At 39.0% G+C, this 21,564-nt stretch overlaps 1 protein-coding gene across 1 annotated transcript in view; it reads left to right on the forward strand.

The window, feature by feature from the left end:
- Positions 1-4,941: 4,941 nt before the first annotated feature.
- Positions 4,942-21,564, forward strand: part of LOC139711298 (5-phosphohydroxy-L-lysine phospho-lyase-like) — a 38,419-nt gene continuing 21,796 nt past the window's right edge. Inside the window, exons 1-4 of the mRNA XM_071623203.1 lie at positions 4,942-5,269; positions 9,625-9,802; positions 10,376-10,494; positions 17,490-17,649. Coding sequence (XP_071479304.1) covers positions 9,750-9,802; positions 10,376-10,494; positions 17,490-17,649 — 332 coding nt within the window. The 5' untranslated portion in view covers positions 4,942-5,269; positions 9,625-9,749. The remainder of the gene's footprint in view (positions 5,270-9,624; positions 9,803-10,375; positions 10,495-17,489; positions 17,650-21,564) is intronic.

Here is a 21,564-nt window from a genome sequence, read left to right on the forward strand (position 1 = left end):
CTGGATTGACAGACAGTGGCATAAATGGGGTAAAGGGTGCATGATATCTGCAGTGGTGGATGGGGCCCGGGGGTAAACCGGGCGCGCGCTGCCCCCCTTTTTTTAAAAGTTTTTTTTTTTTTTTTTTTTTTTTTTTTTTTTTTTTTTTACAAATGAAATACAAAGAAAAAACGAGGGGGCGCGACCCCTTTAATTTTGTAAAGCCCCCACCCCTTTACGGAATTCCTGATATGCCCCTGTATCTGTGCTCTCTATAGGCAGGGCTCGACACTAACGGTGGCCCATGGCCCGGGGCCACCAAAAATGAAAGTTGGGCCACCAAATTTTAAAAAATGGCAAATTTGGTGGCCCGCCTATAGGGCCACCAAAATATTTTGAAAAGTATGTCAATAAATTCGTAACTTTTTGCGCCGGAAATTAGCAGTTAAATTTCTTTAAAGGATGGATGGAAAGGACTGAATGAGTACCTGAGAGTGAGTGTTGCGAGTTTGTTGAGGTTTATTTATGAGAAGATATGTCCAACTTCCCAAAAACTATGATAAAATTTAAGTATTTGACTCATTAAAAAAACAGGCCTTTTAATGTGTTTTATTGTTTGTTTGTTTCGGGCCACCAAAATTTGAAATTAATGATTTTGGTGGCAAAATTTGAAATTAATTATTTTGGTGGCCCCATCGGGCCACCAAACAAAAAAGTTAGTGTGGAGCCCTGCTATAGGCCTAGTTGAGCAGGCAAGATTTACCTGCATGAATAAGCCAGTTTGGTTTTTCACTTTGCACATGAGCGAAGAAAGGTCCTTGTTGGTTTTTAAATTCACTGGGATAAGCATTTGTGATGTTGATTATTCATGTAATCCGTATAGCCTGCCCTTAACGCTGCCTGCCAGCACACTGCCACCTGACAGCAAAGTGGGTATTTGGCAATAATAATCAGTAGTATACCCTGTATATGAAATGATGCTTTCCCTAGGTGTTGATTGGCGGATCATTTTGGTTATGTAGGGTCTACGGTATACGCAAGTTTATTCTTTCATTGAACAGGATTGATGACTCCCATAAACTATTGAAACTTATGCATCATGTGCCCCTAACCGACTGAGAAAAAGAAAGGTTATTCATACCAATGTTCCCATGAGCTAACTCCGAACTGACTTATTATTTCCTATCCAATACGTTTTGTGCTGCAGTTATCGACATAATTATAAAATATGAGTGATTTTATGTTCTGGCATCAACTTCCAATTACACACAGATATAGAATAAGGTAATTTGGCGCTCTGACCACCAGGCAGGATAATTTTGGAGCCGCTTTTCGTGCAAAAACGGTTTATAGTCACGTCGCTTAACACCACATTTTGAGATCACCGTTAAACGGCGAATTAAAAGCACCAAATTTGGGGAAATGATTCCTCAGGACCTGCTCACGTGATATTAGAAAGGAAAACTGAATGTAAGTAGGAAATTGTTCTTCTAAATGTTTTCCATTTCGTCCGCATTATAAGCTGCAATGGGTAATTTATTATTTTCTTTTTGCGCAAAAAGAAGACTTTGGGCGATAAAATCAAAGGAAAGGAAAAGTGGTGGGAAAAAATGCTCTTGACAAACGTATATGTTCGCGGTGTGTTGTTGGGTGGTTTTTTTTTGGGGGGGGGAGGGGGTGGGTGGGAAAAGATATTTTTACTTAATATGGGGAGGGCAATCGACTACCCCAATCTCCGCAAAATCTTAACAACTCAGGCCCGTAACCAGCATTTTTTTTTTTTTTAATGGGGGGTTGGGGTTCAGAATTAGAAACAGTGGACCACTTCCGGGTTTAATCAACCAACAACCAACAACATCAACAACAAACAACAACAAAAAACAACAACAACACAAACAAACAAACAAACAAACAAAAACAGCGCGCAATTAGCTGATTCTTAATGTGGACGGGATTTGCGCTTCATGTAATATCTGTATGGCTGCATGCGTTTGTTTCGATCACAAAAGATAGCGCCTGCCTTAATGCCGTTTTACAGACTAATGGATAACATCACAAAAGTTTTCCGATGGTAACTTAATACTTGTATATCGCGAGTACATGTATTTTGTCAAAAGAGCATGATACTTTATTTGGGGGTTTTGCTCTCGTCCCATATCTAGAGGGAGATGTATAGTTCCTCCAATTACTCTTAATTCTTAGAATTCAAAACCCCTCTGTTTATTGAATTACATGATGGACCAAAATTCGTCCTCTAGTTGTTGTTGTTTCAGCTATTTCAGCTATTTCAGAACGTTTGCCTTTTAGACATGCCATAGTACAATACTTGGTGAATGACGTCACTATTTATAACGGTATTTTCCAAATAGGCATATTAGTACATAAGTACACTATCATTTTTGTGAAAACGCGGCTAAAATCACGGGAAAAAAGAAATGACATCGCGCGCTAATTGTGACATCACAAAGCAATTTCACAACGCGTGCTACCGTAGGCCTAGCCTTTAAACAAGGCGACTCGCTCTGCGTGCCCCCGTATAGCGCGTTTACCCCACAAACCTGTTGGCCGGCGAGTGGAGCGAGCCGCCTTTATCCACTCGTTCGGGGATGCGTACTTTTGTCGTTGTTGTTGCTTTATTCTTTGACAAATTTGCGTACAAATTTGACGCAGAAAATACACACGGCACCAAGGCAAGCCTCGTTAATATTAAGTAGAATAAGTATAGTTACTTAATATTAACGAGGCTTTAATATTAACGAGGCTTGCCTTGGTGCCGTGTGTATTTTCTGCGTCAAATTTGTACGCAAATTTGTCAAAGAATATAAAGCAACAACAACGACAAAAATACACATCCCTGAACGAGTGGATAAAGGCGGCTCGCTCCACTCGCCGGCCAACAGGTTTGTGGGGTAAACGCGCTATACGGGGGCACGCAGAGCGAGTCGCCTTGTTTAAAGGCTACCGTAGGCCTCGCATGTGTGAAAATGTAACAATGCAGTTGTGACGTCACAACGCAATTTTGATATCGCGCGCTACTTCAAAGCAATATACCCCGTGATTTTAACCAGTATTTTTTCCCAGAATATTTTAGATATTTAGCCCTTCCTGGGTATGCTAGAAATACTAATATGGGGGGGGGGGGGGGGGAGACACTGAAAATTGCCCAGTGGCTTTGAATATAGAGGTTTGTGAAAATCAGAATTATATCCAGTGAAATTATGGCATTATGATCAAAAATGCATTGTCACGTGTTTGATCATTTGATTTTCAAAATACCATGGCACTTCATCATAATTATGATAATTTTCTCTCAAGACATTTCGCGGATTGTACAAATCCATTAATGGTTTCATGTGTGAGGTGGGAAATTTGCAGGCACTGTGTAAACGGTACAGTTTGCCTGAAGTATTTGACAGAGTGGATGATATTTTCTTTAACACGTCTAGGCAATTAACATTCATTCATATTGCTCTCCGTACACGTTATGTGCACAATGTAGGACCTACGCTTCTTCAATCATTACGTGAAAAATTGATCTAATGGTACACTACAAGCAAGTGATACCATAAAGAAAATATAACAATCCCAGAATTTTTTATTTTTCATGAAAAGTGCACATTCCATCGAGTTGTTACTGATGTATACTAAAGGTTATTTTATTCCCACTGTTTCTGAAAGAGATAAATCTTAGTGGGGTTTCTTTATGCTTGTCATCGAAATTGAAATATTCTGAAATATTTTTATGTCCTTTATACTGTTGTCCATAATAAAGTCATATTCAAGAGTGGAAAGTACCTCGTTTTCTCATACAGCGACGACAGCACGGAAAACAAAAAGAAAAAAATCATAACTTTTTTTATTTGATTGTCCAATTTTCCTCAAATTTCTTCAAACTCTCACTAATGTATTCTACAGTTTGCTTTCATTCGACCCATATTCATCTTAGGGTTTTGGTTTCATTTAAAAAAGAAAAGTAGGCCCTATCGAATTACTAGATTCATGTGAATTTCAAAATAGGCCTATGCATGCTTGATGCCACATTCAGAAGTGGCATTCTCCTGAAAATCACAATCAGTTCTAATTCAATAAAGTCTCAATGGTGACCACTTGATGTCCATTACACTAAGAGCACAACGAAGAGATTTCATCCTCTTTATACTAGTATCTTATAGCAGACCATGTCCTCTTCGACAAAATATTTTCAGATAAATCTCGAGCACTGATACTGTGGTAGGCCCTAAGTACGCCGGCGAAACGTTTTCAAAAGTTGGGGGAGGGGTGGGGGTGGGGGGGGGGGGTGAGGAGCCCCACTTCAGCTCCAAACATAACCTTACCGCGCTCACATTTCAAGGTTTCTATCTAGGCCTACTACTGGTATAATGTATTATTTTTCTAGTGTCACTAACGCACTTTCGGGTTAAAAAAAACACACACAAAAAAAAAGTGGGGTGCGGGCTAAGTGGCGACACCTTGTGTATTCCTGTATATGGTGCAAAAAAAAAAAAAAAAAATGGGTGGAGGGGGAGCCCATGTACTGTATTCACAACCAAGAATATCACCGACTATTAATTTTACTATAATCATAGACCCCTACAACACATTCCCCCCCCCCCAAAAAAAAAAAAAAAAATCATAAAAAATCACAAAAAAAAAATCACAAAAAAAAAATCACAAAAAGCACCCCTGTCAGTCAAAAAACCAAAGAGGTACAAAACCCGCCGCCGCGGCGCGCACACACACAAAACAACTTCGCGACAGAAGCTCCGCCCATCACTCAGCTGGTCCATTATTATGTCAACATGTCAATCACATGCTACGCAGCCAACTGAACGTGCTGCTCGAGTGTATGTAACCATTCGTTGTTATCCGCCTGCTCAGCTCTAGGCGCGAGATGGCCACTCATCCCCAATCGCCCCCGATCACGTATACGTACCATAGTATTACGACACTGTCCTCGTCTATTATCTTCCGTAATGAGATGTTCTTGTCTATCGATCTGAGCTGAAGGTAAATTATTGTAGTGTGTCGAAGGGACGTTAAACTTCAACTGGTGCGGCATGCATGCAGTGATGTAAAGCCCAATTCTCTGCTCGAGTCTCAAGATCACGTTCAATTTCAAGATCCTGCAGTCTGACCCGGCTCCTTCTGTTTTCTGTAGTGAGCGAGCTGCTCTCTGCTTCCACTCGCAGGCTGCTCTTTGCTTCCAGCCACTGACTTACCACGTCGTCTACGACTCACTCCGCTCCGTTTACAATTCACTGCAGTAGTAGGGGTGGTGAATATATTACTGGTAACTATTTTATCAGCTGTTATGTGTTTTTTTTTTTGTCTCCTATTGTGTGACGTTTTCGTCTCGTAGATCTAGATATTTACAATCTAACATTAACAAGATGTATTGGCTATTGGCAGTATTACTATTTCCAAGAGCAACAAGACTGTGGAACAGCTTGCCAGGCGCAGCTCAATGACAATGCTGTTCACCTCACCAACCCAACAGAATTCAGAGAGGCTGCACTCCAACATATCATCATAATGCAGCCTTTTTCTGGTTCCAGTGACCAGTGTCCTGTAAGGAGCCAACCTTATTTTTACTTGCACGGGTTCAACCACTTTTATTGTACATATGTGGGTTACGATTATGGCACCTCTGCACCCTTGTTTACACACAGCAAGGATTGTTCATCCCGGTATAGCTTCAACAGAGCTGCAGTTTTGGGATTATTTCAACAAGTAACAAGTAACAAGTAACAAGTAATTAGTTTTACTAGATCTATTGCTATTGTTTATAGGCCTAGGTCGAATAGCGTACAATATGTTGCGTTGGCATGCATCCTGACCTTTTCTAATCGTCTCATTCATTATGTCAATGATCACGAGTTTCTTGTCTAACAATGGTTAGATCTCATGTTAGGTAGTCTTTAACAGTTGGTCTAACTTTTTTTTTCAAGATCATGTGCATGTGTTTGCCTCTGTCTGTCTGTCTACACGCACAGACAGACTGAGTTTCAGAGGCAAACGTTTAATATGAGCACACACACACTCTAGAAATCTAAGGAGGGTAGTTAGGGTGTCTAACAGTAGTAACACTACAGTTAGTCTTAGACGTGGACTAACTCTTTCTATTGTATTAAGCAACTTCTTTAACTCAAGCTGCCATAGAATAGAGGTCTAGAATCTAATTTATCCAATGAACTAGGAGTGGTCTAATCATCTTGATTTTTACTGGATGTAGCTCTCACTATATATAGACCGAAAAATCCGTCTGTCCGCCGTAGGAGTCTTTTATCATTTTTTTTTCTTTTTACTTTTATGCTCTCCTTGGGATTCTGTGAAGCCAAATGCAGTCTCCGCAGAACATATCGCAGATAACAATTAAGATACAGACTGATCTTTCAGTCAAGCTCTCACTTAACATTTTTTATGATGGCGTTTCAGGGTCAGAAGTGTTTGTGCCTCGAAAGTTTCTAGTTTCTAGACTTCAGATTGATGATAACAAGGTGAATTAGAGATTTTTGCTGAATATAAAGTCATGAAAATCAGAAAATAAAAGAGAATGGTGCTACATAAGATTTTTGAACTACTGGCAAGGGTTGAGGAAGCAGATTTCATTTTGTTTCAAAATCATTTGTCTGTACATGAATTTAACTTTCCCGAAAAAAAACAAAGTCCAAAACTTCAAAGAAAATGATCGTTTGTAATTGTATTTAAGTCAAGGCCATTCAGTTAACACAATCATTTGAATAAACCGCACGTGTTCAATGAATCACAGGCTTATAGAATTCATTGGAATAATATTACACCAGACTGGGTTTCTTGATCAGGTGTTGGTGTTGCATTAGGGTTTCTTCACATGAGAGCACTATCAAAATAGAAAAATGTGATCATACTTGACCTCTGCATGTTGTGCATGGTTGTGTGAGATCATCTCATATATTTGTATGTTGTGTATGACAAGTCAGTGATCCAACCACGAGGGAAATGTTCATGATGGTGAGATATTAGGGAGTTTTAGATTTTTGCGACGGGGACGTTCAGAGGAAAACACATGTTCTGAGCATGCGCAAAAACGTGTGTCAACTCGATCTATTTATAGCTTGCGTCGTCCGAGTTTTTCACTACGCGTTCTGGGCTATTTTTACATCAACATACATTGTACATGTAGAGAGCTACTTCATGCACCCATCATATGGGGGCGCCATTTTATTTTTTATACCTTGCATCCCAGCGTAATCTAAAGCTACTTTTCAACATGACGCATGGAAAAGGAGAACGTCCAGCTCAAGCGTCGTCTCAAATGTCAGCGCAGCAAATCTAAAGCTCCCTAATAGATACTGCTGATGTCTACTGAGGAATACCAAACTAAACATATCATCAGTCCACCTTCAAGCATCCTGACATGGATACTGGTGCATGGGTGTACAATTTTACCAGCAAGTTGACAAGGATGATCTATTTCTACACCCTAGCCTTTACTGGGTTGTTTTATTTTAATGCTGTAATATAGCCAAACAGTTAAAGGTCCAAGAAACAATAAAAAACATGAGGAAGAAAGTGAATATAGGTCTACGACTGGTGTAAAGGTCTAATAGACAGAGATGACATTTAATTGTGTGTGTGTGTGTGTGTGTGTGTGTGTGTGTGTGTGTGTATTTGTGTGATCAGGAGTGACATAACTGAGATTGCTGTGAAATTATGAAAATCAAGAAAGGATTTTTTTTTTAAGTATCAGTTAATGAAAACAGCCAAAACATATTTTACCATCAAAGCTGTTTATGTTACTCCAGTAGTATTATAGTAATGCATTTCCCTGACTTTGTAGAGTTTGTGTCATTTTTGCCCTTTGATGTCAAAAATTTTGAAGCTAGCATATGTTCAGCCTGTCCACATCGATTTTGCTCATGGATTTAAGATTAAGATTTGTAATATGTAATCATAACTTTTTAAACAGCATTTCTCTAGAGATTCCCCCAAACTTCACTGTTGTGTATTGGTTCTTATTTTTCTGTGGCCACTGAAAAGGCACTTGTATGGTTATGTGTATTATAGCATACAGCAAATAAAACCACATGACCAACAGCTGTAGTGTCCTGAAAAACTAGACAATGAGATGATTGCCTTTGGGCACAAGTTGCTACTGTCAGTGGCTTTGAACCAGGGACCCCACATTTGAGAGTCATTGGTCCTGTCCACTCGGCCACAATGTTTCCTCATATACATTGTACTGTACTGCAATGTTGTACAAGACTTGTCTGCATAGAATGATATACCAGTTTAGATGCTAAATCACCCTTTAAATTCTGTAAGGCACGCATGTAATATACCAACCACATTATGTCCTTGTCAGCATGAGACTTTGGTTTATTGAAAAAAACAACAGCATAAGACTGAGTTATAAGATGCAGATTGAGATGTTTGCCTGATAAGTGCGTTCATGTATATCACATGTTGGTGCCTATATCTGCACCAGTCCGAATAATCCCTTGACGGCTTGAGTGCAAAGGTCAGATAATGTACACAGACACAGGAAACAGCAAACCCTATTGAGATGCGAAACGTAGTGCAAAGGAACTTGGTATGTCTGTCTATTAGTCTATGGCCACAGACACAATGTCATCATTGTGTCCCTTCCACAAATCATTGAGAAGATGACGATGTAGTGATGATAGTGATAATTATTTATTTTAGCAAATTTGTTGATGAAGTCTCTAAAGCAGAAAATACACAAACAAAATGAAATCTAAAGAGTACAGTAAATGAGAAGATCAGAGCACATGTTAAAAAGATCCATAAAATGATAGAAATGCAAAATAAGTAATATTCATTCTCATTGTTAGGTATGTCTGAGGTCAAAGGTTACACTTGAATTGATCAAAGAGAGGGGCATTGTTTCCAGCCAGGGGAGTTAATTTTAAATAATGAAAATATCGAGGAGTTATTATTATTGTGGAGCTGTCTTATTGGATGATACATGTTGTAAATAATAAGCTGCTTCAAATCTATAGCAGTAATACTAAGGGAACCTAATTGGTGTTGACATTTTGCGTGTGATTGCCCAAAGTTACACAAGCCTGTATCTGACAGGTAAGCAGTGTAGATAACATGACATTTGAGAAATGCATTACGTACCAGGGTAGTGCATATAAGTACAGTGTAGGCCTAATCATGTTCCAGCTGGAGCTTAACACCACAGAATGCATAAGAAATTATGAAGAACTTCATGATAATTATACTTCATCCATGTTGGTATTAAAGGTTAGCATAGCCGTGTGTGATAATTTTGTGGTATATGCATCCTATTTCCCATTCCTTGAGTGCGTGACTAGATCAAGGAAAGGAAAGAAAAAAAAATAAAAGTACCTATCCATGTCAGGGACATAGTACAAGGTCACATTTTCACTGATTGATTCTAGTTTCACTTTGGATATTTACTGAAAGTATTTTTTTCAGTCAGAAAGGTCTACATTGGTACAATGGTACAATTTTTTGTAAGTGGTGGAATTTCATATACCCTAGTTTGGGCTAGTATCCCTTAGTTGGAGATGACTGAGTCAGGGCTGTCACAGATGGCTGAGTGTGATAATTTACTTTGTGTTCTCTCACAGCTAAAAATACCTGCATGCTATGCTATTCTCCTTCACCTTGTAGATACGGTACACGTGCATTGTACCAGCAGCTCTATCCACTTCGACGGTGCACTATCCTAGTCTTGCATCAAGACTCTGTTTATGCCGGTTACATCATCCAGGCCCACTCTGTAGAAATCTGCAACCATGGAGACCTGTGACAAGAAAAGGACAATTGAGATGCGGAAGGAGTATATTGGGTAAGCATGCAAGACTACTGTATTTCCTTATGACTTGACACACTCATAATTAAAACCGAAATTCATTTTGGCAACTGCGATTTGTTGTATAGTTGAACACAGACATTCATATTTATGATTTGAAATACAAAGAGCAAACACACAGGAATTATATCGAAAATGTGGTTGAAATGGAGAATCAGTTCAGAGAAGTGTTGGGTTAAACATTTACAGGGTACATCAGAATGTTTTCTTGTTTATTCATGGGGAAAAACTCCATTATTGCTCCTGTGTGATGAGAGTAAAATGTATTGAAAGTCCGACTTTCTGCAAACTATAGATATGGAATATGAATAATGGATCATCATTTGCCTGTAGTACATGTATTATTTATTGCAACAAATCAGAACGTATGGACAGACAGATTGTATTAGCTTGCAATCATGCAATTTATGATGTGGAATATCATATCTGCTGTAATGGAATTGTGAGATTTTGACTACTGGTAGTAGCAAAAGTTCTGTCCCAGAGTCAAACTTGCATTCTTCCTCATTGTGTGTGTGTGTTTTGTTTTGTTTTTTTCCATTGCTGCAGATCGCCGTGCAAGCTGTGGTTCAAGGAGAACCCACTGAAAATTGTCAGGGCAAAGGGGCAATACATGTACGACGAAACAGGGCAGAGGTATCTTGATTGCATCAACAATGTTGCACATGGTAAGATTCGTTGATATCATTTTGTAATCTTTACTTCTGTATTGACCACATTCTGAGATGCCAGACACTCCTATCTATGGGGTGTACGGGATGAAAAATACTTATGGCTCAGAAGATCACACGTTCGCAGGTGGAATCATAAATGGCATGGCATGGCATGGCCATTGTGATTTTGTTTTTTAACAAACAAGATCCATCAAGTAGAAAGTAAATTAAACCCTCAAACGTTACAAAAAAACTCACCAGCAAAGAGTTGTTCAAGATTAGATGTGTATTAGAAAATAGTCCTTCAAGATGATGTTTTATCTCATCAGAATTTGATGTTCCCAACCAAGTGAAAGAAGAAGTAATGGAGAGATCGAACATTGGTGTACTAATGTTGCTTTTGTGAACTAGTGTGGCTGTGCAGGTATTAGTCCGTTGAAGTACCCACATCATATTGTAGCAAGTGATGTGAAGGGATCATATTATCCTACATACATTCTCTTAACGAGCCTTTCAAAATATCAGTGCTACTGTAAAAGTGGACATTTTCGCTCGCTGTGCACAACCAGAAACCAGCGCGAAAATAAAGACATGTAAATATTCTTCATTCCACAGAATTAAAAACTTGTGAGACTTATCTTACTTGTGCAATAATAATTGCTTTTACATTACTACTGACTGTTTAGTGATTTCTCACAATTGCTTGTTGAGTTGAAATGGACAAAAATAATGTCAGTTGGATAAAAAACATAGCCCTTCAAAAGAAAAAAGAAAAAAGAGGGAACAACTTTTGTATTAAGGTTTTAACTATAGTGTAATGTAGATTAGTCTTGTTACCAGTATTAAAGTTTTAACTACAGAGTGTAATGTAGATTAGTCTTGTTACCGGTACTCAAATTATTGAAATTAAATTCATAATTTTCATATCCTCCTGGAAAAAAAAAAGTGTTTGTACCTTGATGACCCTGTAAAGTATTGTCTATAATTCCTGTAAATAGGTTTTATCATCATTGTTTTTATTTTGCAAGTTGTTTACAAGTTTGTTTTTTTGTGAATTCTTTTGCTTTTGTGCTCTGTTCCATTGGCCTGGACTGTGTAGGAGTCTGCCATATTGTTCCAAACAGATTTTTCCCCTTTACTTTCAACTCAAAATATTATAGCATCACAACCAGCGGAGCTCAAATATTAGTGTTGTGTGTGCACAAAAAAAAAAATGGGCGTTTCAGTGTAAAAGGCCGGCCTAAGGTTGGTCAGTCCATTGTCACTTTTTAGCCATGACTTTTTATAGTACAGTTTGATGATGAATTACTGTGGGTGGTGTCTTTTCCTACAATTAGCCTATTTTGAATACTGTGTTTGGCATTGTTTTTCAGATGTTTTTGTTTGTTTTGTTTTGTTTTGTTGTTGTTGGTTTGTTGTTGTTTTTTGTGCGTATTCTTTGCCTAGCAGAAGTGACCTTGGTACACTGTCCGGTGTTCCTGTGCTGACTTAAGCCATTGGTTGGTCAGCAGTGGAGCCTGATAGCGTTAACTGTAAAAAACCAAGGGTACACAACTGTATTACTGGTGGTGTCAGTTAGTACCAGTCTCTCATATAATCCATACCAATCAGCTACCAGTGCAGAAGTTATCAGCAGTAATGCCCAAAATGGCTGATAAAAGAGTAGATATGATCATCTTCCATTGGAGGTTTAGGAAATTTCACACCAATTTGGGTTGGTTTTCAATGGTCACCTCTGTTTATGTATTAAACCAATTAGGCGGTGATCTACCCTTTCCTGGTGTTTTAGCACCATTCTTACAACCAATTAGAAAAAGAACCATTTACATCTGAGGAAATTCTCTTCCTTAATCACAATCACCTCCTGAATGATTATTGAGTTATCTTTAGTACAGGCTGCGTACGTTGGGAATGTTTAATTTTTTTGTTAATTTGCCAATGCCTTAGAATGTCTTTAGATCTACGCTAGGTCAGATAAGTTGGATTATCAACTTGGTGTTTGTTTCCATGAAGCCATGTTATAAACTCTGCAGTGCAGTGTATGTCAGCAGCCACCACAGCCATTGTAGCTAGCATACTGAGCAGTGGATGTTTTCGCTGGTTGCAATGCTGGTGTGGGCCTTGCAATCACATATTAAAGCAAATCTAGTGAGGAGCATCCACAGTCATTGTACTACAATGTAACCTCACACTCTATCCCTCTACATTGATTAAAAGTTCATCATGTTTTGTGAACTGGTCTACATAATGCAGAATGATGTACACTGTGTGCTGGAGAACCTTTGTTCATGGTTACTTTTGGTTAATGTTTGTGCTTGTTTCTTACATAAATGTACACTAAAAATTCTTGGTGGTGGGCATGCTTTAAAACACTTCAAACATTAGGACCCCGTTTACAGTGCGAGGCTCGGCGGCGGCTCGGCCCAGCCCTGCTTCAGTGTAAACGCGCAAAAGGCCAAATGCAGGGCCAAAATTGGCCTCGCATTTGGCCTCGCTCTGGAGGTGGTCGTCTTAGCCGCAGCCGAGCCGTGGCTGAGCTCGACCTTTTCTCAGTGTAAACGCAAACTGGGCCAAATGCGCGGCCAATTTTAGTCTGGCTTCCAAACCCTCTGCCCTTACTATTTCGCTATTCAGGATATTAACCCCCTCAACGTCGAAAGCTACTATAGTTTAAGGTGGTTTTGTCCTGCAAAGGATTTTTCCTTCGGCAAAGGCCTTTGCCCGAACGGCGACTTCGTCGCCACGGAAACCAGTTGGCAAAGGGTCTGAAAACCAGACTACACCAAATTGTTTTTGTTTACAAGCAGAGCGCCACTACAACAAAATATTGAAAGGTTTGAATTAAAAGCGCGGCCGAGCCCGGCAGTGTAAACGGACAAAATTGCGGGGCTCGGCCTCGCAATTGAGGCTGGGCTCAGCCGGGGCTCGGCCGCGGCTCGGCCCAGCCCCGCACTGTAAACGGGGTCATTGACACTCAAACAGTGGCGGATGGGGAGGGGGGGTGCACCAGGTGCACCCCCCCCTTTACTTTTGTTAAAACAAAAGAAAATAAATTAGGGGCTGCATACAACCCCCCCCTTTTTTTTTTACAGAATTCCTGGATCTGCCCCTGCTTGAATGTGTTGTTTATGTAAATATTTCATTCTGAAAGTTGTTGGTTTGCTTTATCATTTTATGGTATAGGTCTTGTGCTGGGTGATTCAAGTTTTCCATTTTTTCCCGACTAATCGCTGGCCTCTAATACTATGTGTGATTGTAATCAGGGGGCGTCCAACAATGACGCAGCCTCCCTTATTAACCTGTGTTGACCGCAAGGAAACATGGCATTGCCCTTTTGTTAGGAAATGTCAGAGTACCTTGATGCTTCCCATTATAGAATCACAGTCAATGGTTGTGCTGAGCATGGCAAAACATCATGTTCTCCGCAGCTCATTTGTCCACGTCTGACCGTATGCTACAGCAAACAATGTGGTAGCATACTAAAGTCCTTTCAGTTCTTAAAGACACTATTTACTATTGGGGACTGGACAGTGATTAAAAACACATTCAAGTTATCACATTTGATGCATGTGCAAATGTAGTTCAGAACTTTGTATAAATATCCTCTGGTATTGACATTTCTCAATAAAGCCACAAATTTAAGGAGATATCACTAATTTCCTCAATAAACTATAACTGTAGATGGTTTATTGTAGTTCTAAATGATTGTAATAAAACTATTTTTCTTATTTTGTGTTCAACAGTTAGCATTGATTATACTGATTAACATTTTTACATTGATTGTTTCTATCCCTAACTCATGTTTTAGGACTACATGTATTTTGAAGCACAAAAAGTGGGGTTTTGTTTTGTTGTTGTTGTTTTAATAAGAAAGAAAGAAGAGAGAGAAAGATGGGGGAAAATGGGGTTTTGTTTTATCTGCAAATGGTAGATAGTGGCTTTAAAGGAAAGCAGTTACATTGTACATTGTACCTACCTCTTTATCTTGAATCATATCATTATCAGGTTGTTATCAGGCTGGCTAATGTGTAGGAAAAACAACCCAATATGGGGAAGAGCTGTATGGTGTTCTTTATGTTATCAGAGACAATTTCAAAAACATTTTCCACTTCAAATTTCATAGTTGATTTTTTGTTTATATAAGAGTATATTTGCAAGAATTTAGTTCTTTCATTTGAAAAAAAAAAACCCACAAACAATTGCAAAAGTATACACCAATTGCATTGAATAGATTTAAGAAATACCCTGTCAGTTTGCTCAGTGAGTATGATTTTCTTTGTAGCATTTTGATATAATATGTCCTCTGTCCCAACTTATGTGATGGTTATACTATAATATGATTTTTTTTTTTTTTTTTTTGGGGGGTATAACTTAAAGTAAAAAAAAAGAAAGAAAAGAAATAATGATAATATACATATATATACATATATATATATACTCCAATTTCTCTGCCCAACCTGCTTTGGACAAGTTTCTTCAAACTACTGTGACTGTACTGTGTTCCATTGATAATTTTCTTTGAATTTGTTGGATTTTTTTTTTCTTTTAAATGTTCGCAGAGGATAAGTTTTGCATCAACTAAAATCCAAATAACATCTGACGCATTGACAATAAGAAGTAAAGAATGCATGACAAAATCAAATTTTCCGTAGTCGCAAACCTCTAGACCCCTTATCTGAATGGGTTTGTAATATTGACAGTATTACACAAGAAGAGATAAGCATGGTGTTAGACTTGGCTAATTTGCATTGAATAGCTAGTGGTTCGGAAGGAAGACAGTACTTTATAGTAGGATTCAAATTAGTGTAGAGATTAATTACATAATGGCAGAAACCCCAAGAATATCTTTGGATTGGTATGAAGACCAAATCAGTATGAAGACCAAAGGTGGTCTGCCACAACAGGATGCAGGCCATTGTAACAGGAATTCAAAAGATGATACAAGTGCCTTGGTGCTTGTGGATGCTGTGCATGCCCTTAAGATGCGTAGGTTGAGACGAGACGAAACAAGACAACCGTCTTGATATGATCAAAGGAAAAAAAATAATCTCTGGTTGAACACAAAGACCTACATTTCTTTTTATACATTGCACTTCCATGTCGCATGAGAATATCTGCCCAGCGAAATTTGTGTGAGGCCTCCAGCAGTGAAACAAAGCAGCAAAATCATGGAAGTTTACACATGATAATACTGCAATAAAGAAAGTTTCAGCCATATGAATGTAGTGTGAAGTATAGTTGGGGGCTTACCTGGATATATAGCCTTTCTAGTCACTTTTATACATGAAAAGAAATTTTCTTCATCTCCTAACTTAAAAATGTACCAGATGGTAATGAATTTGACACTACTGCCTTTCTTCTGAAACAGATGCCATTGTTTTCAAGCAATATATATCTATGTAGTAAAAGTTAATGAAAAAGATGCAGCAAAATTGGACTGTGCCATTACCATAAACAAATAAAAAAAGCAACAACCAAGGATTTATGAGGATATTTCTGCAAACAGTGCCACAGTTGTACATCTACAAATTCTATTTTTAGGTCCATAGGGATTGTCTAGTCTAACTACGTGCTGACATTCATGGCTTTCTAGATGTGTTCAATGTCCCTTGTCATTACTGAGCCCTTGGTAAAACTTAAACAGATTTTCCTTAATTAGGCTCTTCTTGTAGCTCTCTCCTTGATTTAAAAAATCCTCGCTTTCACCCACAAATAGCTCTGTCTATTACTCTTTGGTGTTTGCAAGATTCAAAACTGTAATATTGTACTCTCTATTAAAGCTGAGAAATTTCATAACTATTCATCAAGGCAGCTGCACACACAGTGAGACAGTGAAATTACAAATGACTGTACTGTACAGTATGTCAAAGAAAAAAATTACAATCCACTTTTCGCACTGATGACACCCAATATGATTAAACTGTCTAAATACGACTTCAGGGTCTTAAGATATAACATCTGAACTATATTTTGCAGAAAACCCCATTCAATTGGGTTTAGCGGTCACAGAGAAATGTGGATTGTTGTAAAGCATGTCATGCGTCTGATTCTTCCAAGTTTAGCACTTGGATGCTCTTGGAAAGGCAAATTAATGTGTGAACACAATGGACAGAACTTGGAGGGAAGAGATTTCTGACATCCTCTACAAAATTCCTCATTTCCCTTTGACCCCTGAAGCAAATTGAATGGGGTTTTCTGTAAGATGTGGGCAATGAGTTATAGTTTTATACCTTGAAATTGTATTTGGATTGATTGACTACTTTTGAAATTATCATTGCAGAAGATACTGTTGTTTTGTTTTGTTTTTTTGACATACAATGTACGGTACAATGTAAATCAGTGATTCAGGGGATGAATATTATTTTTGAGCATTGATATCTAAAGGAGTAGCTCATTAGATCTGTGAATGGGGCCGTTTTTAGCATGGAGGGGCGGGGGTTGTTTGTAGATGATAATGAAAATGCTCAAATTCCCAAACAGTTGCTCTCTGAAACAATGTAGCTAGACAGATGAAATCTTGCTCAAGGAATTAAATATTAATCACGTTTGGGGTTGTGCCATCAAGCTTTCAAACGTGTCATTTCTTTTTTGTTTTGTTTTTTTAACCAATATTGTGAAACCGCTGTCTCCTACTGTCAAGATTCCCATACAACAGACCTATGGGATGATAATGCAATACGGCAGTGGCATACCAGTTACCATAGCAACATTTCTAGTTTCTTCTGAGTGCTTTGTAGAGACCATGAGTGAAATGAGTGATTTAATCAGAAATAAGAGAATAACCTGCTATGGCATTGTTCCCTTTGTTCAAAGTAAATCATACACATTGTAATGTATACTGGTAAACTCTGTTTGATGTCCTAAAGCTGTTGGGAATGAAGACACATGAGATCAGTTTTGATCAGTGCGTATTGATCAAATATATCACAAATATTCCAAGAGACCAGCAGTTCCTTGATGAATTCATTCACGGGCTCTGCTCAACTCTTGTCTCCTTTTCCCATATCCAGTTGGCCATAGCCATCCCCGTGTCGTCCAAGCCGCAGCTGAACAGATGGCCGTCCTCAACACCAACTCAAGGTTCCTCCATGACAACATGGTGATGTATGCCAAGCGGATCACCGAAACACTTCCAGAGAAGCTCAGCGTCTGCTTTTTTGTCAATTCAGGGTAGGGTTCGCTTCCGTTGATGCTGCACGAAATGCCACATTTCATTTTTTTATGAGTCAGTATTGCATGCACCCTTTCACCCTTTAGTTGAATCTGTTTCTCTAAAGCTTTAAACGGGATGGCCAGTAACTGATCAGTGGGAATCAGTGGGAATGCTGGGGGATGATTGTTCCAATACTTGTGGGATTCATTTAAGAGTACATTATATATCTATTGTTGTGTGAAAATTATTTGCTTCAGAATGGTCTCATATTCAAGTAATGTGCAGTTTAGTGTTTCCAGGTTAGCATGCGTGTACAGTGACGGGACATTAAGTTCTCTTAAATGCATGTTGTTCTCTATCCTGTTTTTTAAGCACTTGACAATCAGCTCATGCCATTTATTTCAATTCTACTGAACAAATTGGTGGATGTGGCCCGTCACCTAGCCTTTTCCAAAGACCCTCTCACTAAACAAATTTGTGCTAGAGAAGTGAGAGCAGAGAGTTGTCATGTGAGATAGAGTCAAGTCACCACCAAGAGGCAAGCCCTAACAAGAAGGCCCGTATAGAGTCTAGCCAAGTCTCTATTAAACATACTGTTGGAATAACCAGTTTTTGCTTCAAGCTCTGTGGGCAAAAATCATAACTAGTCACCAGGGCCCCGTTTTATCAAAAGATAAAATCGATTTTATATTTCCTTACCACACTGGCTGCCATAGACTTACAGTTGAAATCAACTAATATAATCAATTTTAACTCTTCATAAAACAGGGCCCAGAACAGATTGCATATAAGCTTGTGCATATCTACAGTGATGCTATTCGCACTTGATTTTACATGGCCACATGACATGATTTCACTGAAATGTAAAAAAGTGTCAAAAGTAACAGCATATATTTACCTTTTACCCAACCTTAGAGACTCAGGTGCAAGTATTGTTGTGCAATGTTTATGGGTAATTTATGCATGATATGAATTTATTATATTTGGCATTATGAAGCTATGCCAGTGCTCTGCAGTGACTTGCAAAATTTTTGCAAATGTATGCAGTGGTTTCAGATCAGAAAACTGATATTTTTAGTACCGGTATATGTTTGGATATAAACTCCAAATTTTATTGTCCGAGAATGGAAATTCTTTTTGCCCAATTGATCGTGGGCCCGGCAGCCACTGAGCAGCACCAGATCGACGTTGCTCTAACTTTTTCAACTGTTGAACGGCAAACAAGGTAGCAGCAACTCCCATCTTTTAACGTCTTTTGGTATGACGCGGCCGGGGTTTGAACCCATGACCTCCCGATTGTGAGGGCGGCCGCTCTACTCATCGAGCCAACACTATATCTACATGGATTGTTGGGTTTAAAGGGATGGTACAGTCTTGGTGGAGATGAGAATTGGGCTTTTAACTTTTTGCGAGATACCAAGAAAACACTTATGATATAGTACAGAACATACCATTTTAAGAGGAATTCAAAGTTTATTTGATGAAAATCGGGTTTGGAATGACTGAAACATCAAAAAACAAAGTAAAACAAAGTGATCGTAGTAAAGTGTGGGTCCCACGCTTTATTAGAATCGCTCTTTTTTTGGATATCTCAGCCATTTCAAAACCAATTTTCATTAAATAAACATTGAATTCCTCATAGAATTACATGCTCTTTCAATTTCATAAGAGGTTTCTCATTATCTCACCAAAAAATGTCAGAAACCTGAAATTAGGTCTCAACCAAAATTAATGATCCCTTTAAGACAATGGAAGGAGGCACAGGAATGACACATTCACAGGGTATTTCACCTCGAGTAGTACCATATTAACTGAATAAGTTGGAGCTGGCCCAAATTGATTTTGTTGTCATGTTCTGGTTTCAATAATTGCAAATTATATACTGGCTTCTGCACAGACATTGTACAGACTCTGCTCTGTAAGTGTGTGTAATTACTACATACACAGTTTACTTTGTTTTCATCTGTCACAGTTTCTGCAAGATATGATAAATGTAAGGCATCTACAGTATGTTATGGTTAGTTGATCATTAATGGAAGCTGTCTGTTGGTGCAGTACCTGTGGTATACTAGACTTTACATTATTTTACATAGTCATAAGTGCCTTCAGTGTGCATATTGAATCTTGTATCTTTCCTGCACATCACCAATACAATTTGCCTTCCAAGGTAATGCAGGACTTGCAAAACCAAATCTTCAAACAACAGGCATCTTGTAGAAAGCCCGTATTGCTCTTTCCCCTCAAAGTGCCAAAGTTGAACTCACATCTTTATTGCCACTGGGCTGGTATAATTACATGTACACAGTTAAAGGCACTCAGTCGTGGCGAGTGGTTTGTGCGGCACGGAGACGAACGCAACACGCTGCCTCCCCCATTCTATATCAAATGTAGTGACCCCGAATAAGAATAGCGCTGGCTCAATGGGTCAGCGAACAAAACGCGTAGGCTACAAGAGCGCTCTCTGTGCTAATCTCCTAACCCAAAATGGCTGTCCGAGCGAGCCACGTGAGCTTCCGAATGGACGCACACACTCAGTGCGCATGCGCATGAAGAGAGGCCAAAAGAGCCATGCGTCTTCTGGCCTCTCTCCTCCAATCACCGCAGCTCGCGGGTGACAATATTTGTGTATGATGCATACACACACATGCACACACACACACGTGTCTCAGTGGCAGCATTGATGTCCCGCACGTTTATGGATATAGCACCGAGTCTGGCATTGCGCAATTGCATGCACAAACTTCGGTCGTTCGGAGTTTACGTACTATTAGGGATGGCGATCGGCTGCCTTTAAAGGCTGCCAGTCCACTGGAGTTGATTATGTAATAATTGGTTGCATAACATTTAGGCCTACCATTGGCTCTGAGTTTTACCTACTCATTTATTTTAGCACCAAGCATATTATTATGAAGTCTTTCAGAATCAGAGCTTGTTGCAAATGTAAACAAAACAGAAGGAAAGAAAAGCACTGTCTTGTCTGTGTGGATGTCTGTGTGGCTGTCTAATCCACTATTAATCATTCTTGTTTGTTTTGTTTGCAGCAAGGTTCACTGTGTTTGTCTTGTGTGTGTCATCAATGCCCACTGCATTCTATGAAATATTAATCACAATATCATTCTATTTTGTTGTTCTTTTTTTTCAGTAGTGTGTGTGTGTGTGTGTGTGTGTGTGTGTGTGTGTGTGTGTGTGTGTGTGTGTGTGTGTTTGTGTGTGCTGGTAAGATACTATGCAGTGAACCTAATCACCTCATGTAACTGTCCTTTCTGTACTGTAACATTCCAATTTACTCTATCCAATTTACTCCATCTGACACAACCTTTCTGCAAGACCTTTTCTTCTTTGTATCCGAATCTCCTTTGGAAACAATCCAACTAGTCGCACTTAAGAGTTCCTTAGTGTGCTTAAAAGATAGCAGCGTATTTCGACATTGAGTGCTGAGTAGGTATATTTATAGAGAGAAGTAATGAGCTCTATCTATCAACCCAAAGGTTTACAAAGAAAGAGCTCAAAGAGTGGAATGTTATGCAGTAGCATCATTGGATATAATGAGATATGGAGAAAAGGGTGTGTCATTGTGTCAGTAAACACTTGAGACAAAAAGTTCACTCAGGTCTTCTGAAAATGAGATATATGATACTGCTGTTATTACCCAAACAGTGAAGATAAGCATTCAAAGTGCAGTGCGACACACTTCTTGTCTCCAAGAAGCTGTGTTTGAAGCGATGGAGGTCTGTGCAACAAAAGTTTGGGCCCTATGAAGTGACCTCCCATCTATTGTTTTGAGTCCTAAAGTCCTAATGCAAGTAATTTACCCAGAGCTGATTCCCCCCCCCCCCCCCCCATCAAGTATTGTCATGATTATGGGCTCCTTGACTCAGCATCATACTTTAAAATGTGTGCATACCGGTGGCTTGTTTGATTTGGGTTTTTCA

Source organism: Diadema antillarum, unplaced genomic scaffold, assembly GCF_040938485.1.
Source record: "Diadema antillarum isolate AM-2024a unplaced genomic scaffold, OU_Dant_1.0 seq00001638_RagTag, whole genome shotgun sequence".
Lineage (NCBI taxonomy): Eukaryota > Metazoa > Echinodermata > Echinoidea > Diadematoida > Diadematidae > Diadema > Diadema antillarum.